Source organism: Anopheles ziemanni, chromosome X (assembly GCF_943734765.1).
Source record: "Anopheles ziemanni chromosome X, idAnoZiCoDA_A2_x.2, whole genome shotgun sequence".
Taxonomy (NCBI): domain Eukaryota; kingdom Metazoa; phylum Arthropoda; class Insecta; order Diptera; family Culicidae; genus Anopheles; species Anopheles ziemanni.
The window spans coordinates 10,635,433-10,643,998 of NC_080707.1; the positions used below are offsets into that span (position 1 = coordinate 10,635,433).

The following is an 8,566-nucleotide window of genomic DNA, read 5'->3' on the forward strand; positions in this document are numbered from 1 at the left end:
GGAGTAGATTTATAATACTCATTGCAAAATTATATCATATATCGCTGGTCGCGTAAAGCAGAACTAGCAACGAAGTTAAGTAACTTTCAATAATGAATGTTTCGTGAGCATTAGCCATTTAACCTCCATTAGCAGTGTTTGCCATAAAATTTTAATCGATGAGTTGCTCGGCCGCAATCATCAATAGAAGACACAAAACAAGGACAAAGGGGTAGCAACGGGTGAATTGAAACAGTGTGTGTGTGCTTGCTACACGTTAGTGCCTAAAAATCATCCTGATGTCCGTTCACTGTAAATAATTTATTGTCAATGTGTGTTGTTTTGAAAAACAAAAAAAAAATATTTTTAACAAGTAGCAGCAGTAAACGATTTAACTGGCTTGTACTGATTAACGAACTACGGAGTTAGACATGTTTTGCGATTGCAATTTCGAGCGAATTTTAAACGAATATAACATAACAAAGTATTAGAATAAACACTCGGTGTATTTTATTGCCTTCATGTTGGTTTTTGTACAATCTCGAGTTGAATGAATAAAGCGATTTAAATTCTAAAACGTTGAATGCAATGTCCGGCGAGACGGAACGTGTCTTGCAATTATATAAAAAAGTAAAAAATGGGGAATGCTAATAATGCTCAATTACAAATGCTGGTAACAGGAAGGCTGCTTTCTTTTACATCCTTCCATGGATGGCACGGCATGTTTCATGCGGTGGGACCCTATTGATGTTATGTTGTAGAGAGGATGCCATTGTGGTCGTGTCGTTGCACTACCGCGGTACTATCAGGTGGTTATTGAGCACCAGCTTGGTGTCGTGGCGATTTTGACCGGAACCGGAAAGCCATACCCGGTTGCCATAAAACTCGCTTATGGCATAACGTTCAGTTTTACTCTAGCAGCGACATTCCCTGAATGTATGCAATTGGCAGGTAAAGTTTTTCTTTTTATGGTTTGATTGGGAGTTCAATTTAATTGACTGGAATTCAATGATTGTCATGGAAAGAGATGATTGTCATGGTGCGTCTATGCCCGCCGGCCTAGTTCCATATACAATATTGCGTACCTCTAGCTAGTGTTTTGTACGCTCCAAAGGAACAGTTTAAAGGAATGATTACAACTTCTACGGTTATTCTGCACCCGTCGTCTCCATCTTCAGTTTCTTGATTATGTTTGCCAGATAGCGCATTTCTTCAATGATCGCCTGATCCTCGATTTCATGCGTGTCCGGGAGATTGCTGAACAGCGCGGCCAATCGCTGTTGATTGAGCACTAGTATTTTAAGCACTTCCTTCGGCTTTTTCGGGTTCACCACGAACAACTGGAATGGATTGGAGTGTTAGCTCTGATAGTGGAGCAGAGTGTGCTACTTTCGCAGTTTTACTACTCACCTTAAAGACGTGGAATAAATCGCACATGTATTGTCGCGATTTGTTGTTTAGCAACAGGTTCATTACCACCTTCAGGTTGGTAGAGCAGGAGACGTATTGTTTCATGACCTGTAGAAGAGGCGGAGAGAGAGCAGTAGCAGAAGCACTTGGCCAGACTGTGCACTTGGCTCCGTGTGCCGATTTTCCCAGGCCAAGCTATACGCACCGATTTATTTCTGGGCTGGAGCAGGATAGTGCCAAGCGTCTCGATGGACATCCGGCGCGTCACATAATTGTCGGACGTGAGCAGCTCATAGTAGTGGTCGAAAAACTCGTCGTACTTCTGCTTGAAGAAGTTGGCCATCAGCGGCTGGTGGGTGGTGAGCAGCCTATTCACAACACACAGCACCTCGGCTCGGACGGCGTAGGTTGGCGCTTTGGTTTGGGCGAAAATGTCGTAGAGCTTCGGCGAGTAGAGTATTATCTTGTTCAGCTCCTCGTACTCGATGCACTTCCGCAGCATCTCCCCGCAGGGAAATGCAATCGTTGGGTTGGACAAGCTGAAGGAAAAAGCGGACGCGGCTTAGCCCATGTCGCCCAAGCATATTATCCCCCCCTAATTTGCCTTTTTTTTGGACCATTACCCATTTAACAGCGCGAACAGGATCTCAGGTTTGGTGGAGACATACTCCACCGTTGGCTCCCTGGATCCGAGGCGCCGCTGGAGGACGTTGTTGAAAACCATGACCATAGCCTTGTGGCCCTCGACTCCGAAATACATCAGGAACTGATTGGAGATAAAAGAATGCAAACATCGACACATCGGTAAACGACATGTTCGTAGTGATATCGTGTGAATACGCACCTGGATCAGACGCAGCAGTAAATCCGTGTTGTAGAGATCTTGGCACAGCTGCGACATGATCATATCGCCATGCGATTCGGCGTTGGTCGATTTGTAGATCACGTCCCGAAGCGCTTGCTAGTGAAAACAAACAGCAAACAAATAAACACGAGTCTGACGATAGGTAGATTCACCAACACATCGTTTAGCGGAGCAAGGGGCACTTACCAGTTGCTTGGCGATCCGTCTCTTAGCTAAGGTTTTCAGTAGTTCGGAAGGATTTTTCTCGAGCTGGACGACATTGTCCACCAGCGCCTGCATCAGCTGCCTTGGCGTTTGTCGTGGCAAAAAACCCCTTGCGAAAGACATCGAAGTTGCCAGAACCGTCTGCTGTTCCGATAAAAACACACCGAGTTTGGTTGCAGCTTCCCGCAATACACTTCACCACTGTTCCACTGCAAAGAGAACAAACAACAGGAACGAAACCTCAGTCAGTCCAATCGAAACAACGCAGAGTTACAGTGTGCTGCTTCTTTCCCCCCCCCACACTGCAAAGCAAGACTGTGCAATGCGATTTTGCACAGGGTTGTTTACAACTATTTTTTGTAGAAAGAGAACAAAGAGATACAAACGATGAGTAATAATCGGCGGAAAAGATCGATTTTGTTGATTTTTTATATTTTTCCTGTTTTCCCATTAGCTCGATGCAGCTGACCACATCCGCCCAGCAGTTAACGGCGTACTGATGCCGCTGAACAGCGCAGTTGCACTTTGTTTGTTTCGTTCTCGGCCGTACTATACTGACTCATCGTCTCGATCGTTTGAGTGCGTTTGTACCCGCGTACAGTTGACCACTACATGCAGAGGCGGTTTAGAGGTTCTAAGGGTTAAGGCGGCTACAAACTAACACTAGAATCCAAATAGGGATCATTTTTACTCCAAAGCAATGTTCAATTTTAATATTTTGAAAACGGCTAAACGTTAAAAAAAGGCTGTTTTTAACATCCCAAGTTACATCTAAAAGAAAACATTTCAGATTTGTCTGTTAGACAAGTTCCGAGGACCAACTTGACTATATCTAGAATGCTTTCATTTTGACCCCTATTTTTAAAACGCTATAACTTCACTAGTTATGAAGATTTTTGAAACCCGTAAACTGTTACTTTTTAGTATATTTTGACTATCTTTTAATGTTCTTGGTTTTCCGATGCATTTTTTCATCATCCCGCTAGTTCGGTGTAAAGCAAAAACGGTCGAAATTTTAGTTTTTTCTTAGGTTTAGGTTCCACTGCTACACTCTGTACCTTTTAAAATTTATTTATTTTTTATTTTTTATTTTATTATGCTCTTACTGTTATTCGCCTCGAGGGCTTTATTCGGAAGTAAAACTCAAAAAGTTGAAGAGCATTAGAATGGACGAGTGAAAAATCGCTTAGCAAAATAATTAATAGAATTCCAACTTTGAAGTTTGGAAAAAAAGTGGGTAAGAAGCAGCCGCTTGCGCTTCTTTGTTTGCTCACCCTATGATCCCCGCCCCTGACTCCATGTAACTTAGAAAAGGCTTGCACACAGGCTTTGCTAGTTTGAGAACTTAAAACTCCTTATAGGAGAAAAATCGAACTTAACCATAAACGGTCAAAAACTTAAAAAAGCTATTCGTTTCGAATAAATTTAAATTAAACAAAGGAACATTCAATTAAAAAGCGGTTGGTACATTCCTCGTCGGCGAACATGACAGGTGGATGTCGTTGGCCAATTGGAGTGGAACCGACCGGGATGTGTGCTTTGACCGGCGCCTTCTGGGCGGTCTGCCATATTCGCCACGCTCCTTGCACACGCTTGCTATCTCGTTCGCCTTAGAAAGGGGAAGTGGACCACACAAAGCGCAACACGGTTCTGGTATGAATAACGCCCCTCGCCGTCCCGCCGTTGCTCCCAACACCCAACTACGTGCACCTCCTGGTAGGCGAATCACCCAGATCCGCGGATTGTAATGTCACCGGATCGGCGCCAATATGCATCGGTTGATTTGGTTGAAAACGCAACACTGAAATAGGTAAAACCAGAGTGAGTTAGTTGCAATAACGGCATATTTAAAATAATTTATATGTAATCGATTTCCCCGTGATATACACCTTGACCTATTTAATGATTTTGATTCCGTTTTCATCTTTCTCACATAGTGGAAGACGTTGAAGGTCAATATTTGGTTCCGGGAAAAGACGGTAGACCGTCTCACCGTTCTACAAACGTCCAATTTTGCTTGCTTCAGACTGTATGTCGCTAATATTGGATTACGGTAGTCGCCAGCGACACATACACGCGCGGGATCAGGGATGTTTTCATTAGAATCATTTATATGATTCTAAATCGTTTGTTGAGTCTAAATCGTTTGTTTTGTTTGACGCGTGGAAAGTTTCAGACGGTTCAGTGCTGGTCGAGGTTTTTGTCGTACACAAAAACTCAACTCACATACTGAACGAAGAAGAAAAAAAAAGTTATAATAGATACAGATGAAGTGCAACCGCACGTGCCCGTAGAAACCGCGGTTCACGTCCGCGGGCACATTCCTTGGCGTGTACGCATGTGCTGGTGACCGTCCTCGATAAAACACGAGAGAGAGAGTCAGTGATTCATAGCTTGCATACGGTAAGATGGGGCAATATGTGCCTCCTCAAAGCGAGACGCATTACGTGGAAGCGCATGCTAGGGTTAGTGCAGGACTTTTAGCCCAAGAGAAAGGAGGTCAGTTATCACACTCGTTTCAGATAAAAATTAAATTTACGAAACTGTTACTTTTTCATCCCATCATGCTCTAAGCATCACCCGCTTTGATGTATACAACATGTATAAATAAAAATCGGAAGTAATGTTTTTCTTAAGCTTTGAGTTTTTAAAAAAATTATCAAAATGTTGAATTTAATCGTTTGAGGTCGAAAAATAATTTTAATTTCAATGTTAAATTGGGCCAAAATAGAAGGGCAAGGACATTTGGGTTCGACTGAAACGAGTTCAAAGCGGTAGCGTTGGTTAGAAAATCTATCTGAGGACTGACTATCCACGTACTCAAAGGGAAAAAGTATTGTAGGCCCTTCATGGAACAAGAAGACAATGAGTGCAATGATTTCACCATATGACCCTTGCTTCTAGAATTGTATAATTCGGCTCGAAAATCTGCCGATGCATCTAGCCCCCTTTTCCCGTAAGCCGCGTTTGGGTGCGATCGCCGGAGAGCAAAACTCTCTCTCGTGAGCGAGAAGCAGCGGCGACTGCTGTCACGGAGGGACGCAGGATCGCGCGATCGGTACTGTGACGCATTAGCGAGTGTGCCGTTCCTGCGTAAGTACGGTTTACGTTACCGGTGTGCATTGTGGGTGTGTGTTCGATATAGTGAAAACCGTGTTGACTATGCTTCTGGACTACGACGGTGCGGACGAGTTGGACCATCACAATCCAGTTAATGGTGATCACGAGCACGATTCACCGATAAGGGAGTTCTTTCTAGCTGCTGAGGCCGAGGAGCTCGACGAAGACGCCGAGAGTGGTGAAACAGAGTCTAGCATGTCTTGGCCGCTGCGTAGCATCGGTAGTGATTGGAGCTACTTTAGCGGCTACACTGGCGACTTGGACGATACCAGCGAGTCCAGTGACACCGTGCTCAGTTCACTGAGCTCTTATGTTGAAACAATTCCCGACGTCGCAGTCGACATGTCAACCAGTGATGCAGTGGAGGCAAATGCCGACCAAGAGGTGCGTGCCGATCAGGATGTTTTAGAAGAGGTGCGTGGTGCTCAGGATGTGGCCAGCGTTGCGGACACGGTAGCCGCAGTGGAGGCAAATGTCAACCAAGAGGTGCGTGGTGCTCAGTGTGTGGCCTTTAGGATGGATGTCGATGCCAACCTCTCTGACTCGGACCGCACATACGTTTCATCCGGCGAGGAATATCCTCCCCACGAAAGCTGCACCTGTGGTTGCTGGCCTGAGGCGCAGGAGGCTAAAAAGAAACAGGAGGAAATGGACAAAGTAACCTCGGAACTCATGAACACCCAAATCGGTGAACGTGATATCAAACGAAATCAGGAGGATGCTCCCGATGCGTCCACCTCAGCATCAACAACTGACGGTGTACCAGCGGGCAAACGTGTGAAGCTGTATGTCGCTGATGGTGATGCCGGTTCAAGTGGCGTCGCTATTATAAAGAAGGAAGTTTCAGATGCTGATGCCGGTCCAAGCGGTATAAAGGAGCGTGGCTCGGATGCCGATGCTGGTCCAAGCGGCCTTCAAGCAGGGCATGACTCCGATGACACTGATAGTTCGTCAGGCGAGGAGAATTCGACGGATGACATTTGCTACTGTGGCCCTTGCCGGATTGAGCGGCAGGAGGCTAAAAAGAAACAGGAGGAAATGGACAAAGTAACCTCGGATCTCATGAACACGCAGATCGGCGAACGTCGTAGCAAACGAAAGCAGGAGGATGCTCCAGATAAGTCTACCTCAGCATCAACAACTGACGGTGTACCAGCGGGAAAGAGAGTGAAGCTGTATGTCGCGGATGGTGATGCCGGTTCAAGTGGCATCGCTATTATAAAGAAGGAAGTTTTAGGTGCTGATGCCGGTCCAAGCGGTACAAACATACGCTCGGACGCCGATGCTGGTCCAAGCGGCCTTCAAGCAGAATATGGCTCCGACGACACTTATATTTCGTCAGGCGAAGAGTATCCGCCGCATGAAAGCTGCACCTGTGGTCTCTGTATTGAGGAGCAGGAGGCTAAAAAGAAACAGGAGGCAATGGACACAGCAACCTCGGATCTCATGAACACCCAAATAGGCGAACGTTGTGTCAAACGAAAGCTGGAGGATGCTCCCGATGCGTCCACCTCAGCATCAACAACTGACGATGTACCAGCGGACAAGCGAGTGAAGCTGTATGTCGCGGATGGTGATGCCGGTCCAAGTGGCATCGCTATTATAAAGAAGGAAGTTTCAGATGCTGATGCCGGTCCAAGCGGTATAAAGGAGCATGGTTCGGATGCCGATGCTGGTCCAAGCGCCCTTCAAGCAGGGTATGGCTCAGACCATACTTATATTTCATCAGGCGAAGAGTATCCGCCGCATGAAAGCTGCACCTGTGGTTGCTGGCCTGAGGCGCAGGAGGCTAAAAAGAAACAGGAGGCAATGGATAAAGTAACCTCGGAACTCATGAACACCCAAGTCGGCAAACGTGGTATCAAACGAAAGCTGGAGGATGCTCCGGATACGTCCACCTCAACATCAATAAATGACACTCAGCGTCAACAACATGTCGCGGATGATGATGGCATCGGTATAGAACATGAGCAAGTCCCGGATGCTGAGGCTGGTCCAAGTGGCCTCCAGGTGGCAGCAATGGACGTTGCCTACGACGCGGACCTCACCTCCGGCATAGAAAATTCGCCTCGCGCCTCAGACGCTCATGCTGCCCAGAGTCTGTCGACGTCGAAAGATACGGAACCGGAACCGCCGAGGACGAGTCGCAGCCGCCGCCGCCGTTGTAAGCGATCTCGGCGCCATCGCGAGCACCGCCACCAAGACACTGGTAAGTCTCAACTCACTTACCGCATTGACAAACGCTCCGAAAAACTCTAACGCTTTTCTCGTCCGCCTACTTCACTCACCCTCTCCAGACTCTACGGTATCTGAAGCCGACACGCCTTAGCCGAGAGACGCCAAATGAAACTGAGCCAAAGGGCTGAAGGAGGAGGGACCCTTCCCAGAGCCAGAGCGCAGGAAGGATAGGCAGTGGCGGATTTAACGGTGCGCGGACTGAGCGGGGGATGGGGGGAGAGCATTTAGGGCTGTGGATTGTCAGAATTTACTGGACTTTTTATTTTCACGCTCGTGCAAGTGTCGGAACTCTGCCGGGATTTGAATCAACCAATGATACCAACGAATTTTTTAACCATTTTTGGTTCCTTCCTGCCTTTTTGTTCCGGTCTGCTTGTTCCTTACTAACTTTACGCCTAGAGTGTAAGAACAGTGTGTGTTAGAGTAAACAAAAAGCAGAAAAAAAAATGCAGTCGCATAATAAAAATCATCAAACAAAACCGAACCGAGTGAAATATTGTTGCTGCACAACATGCGAAAACATGCACGCCACGGTCGGAACGATTTTTCCCCCATCTCCCATCTTCACACGAGATGTTCCGGATGTTTTTCCAGGTTTGCAAACTTTTGTTTTCCACCGTCCGCCGCAGCTGCACCAAAGCCACGTGCGTTTTACGACCGTCTCGGAGGCGGATTCGCACAAACGGCAAGCACACGCTTACACATACACACGCGCGAGATACGCGCGCGGTTCATGGGAATAATATCACC

At 46.6% G+C, this 8,566-nt stretch overlaps 2 protein-coding genes across 2 annotated transcripts; one reads left to right on the forward strand and one right to left on the reverse strand.

Moving 5' to 3' along the window:
* Positions 1-1,127: 1,127 nt before the first annotated feature.
* Positions 1,128-2,581, reverse strand: LOC131291035 (protein Mo25-like). Its single transcript, XM_058320227.1, has 6 exons — positions 2,441-2,581; positions 2,234-2,350; positions 2,013-2,155; positions 1,595-1,928; positions 1,390-1,497; positions 1,128-1,319 (listed from the first exon to the last, which is right to left on the reverse strand). The coding sequence occupies exons 1-6, from the start codon at positions 2,579-2,581 to the stop codon at positions 1,128-1,130; spliced, it is 1,035 nt and encodes a 344-aa protein (XP_058176210.1).
* A 3,039-nt stretch (positions 2,582-5,620) lies between these two features.
* LOC131291036 (polysialoglycoprotein-like) lies at positions 5,621-7,907 on the forward strand. Its single transcript, XM_058320228.1, has 2 exons — positions 5,621-7,787; positions 7,876-7,907. The coding sequence occupies exons 1-2, from the start codon at positions 5,621-5,623 to the stop codon at positions 7,905-7,907; spliced, it is 2,199 nt and encodes a 732-aa protein (XP_058176211.1).
* Positions 7,908-8,566: the final 659 nt, after the last annotated feature.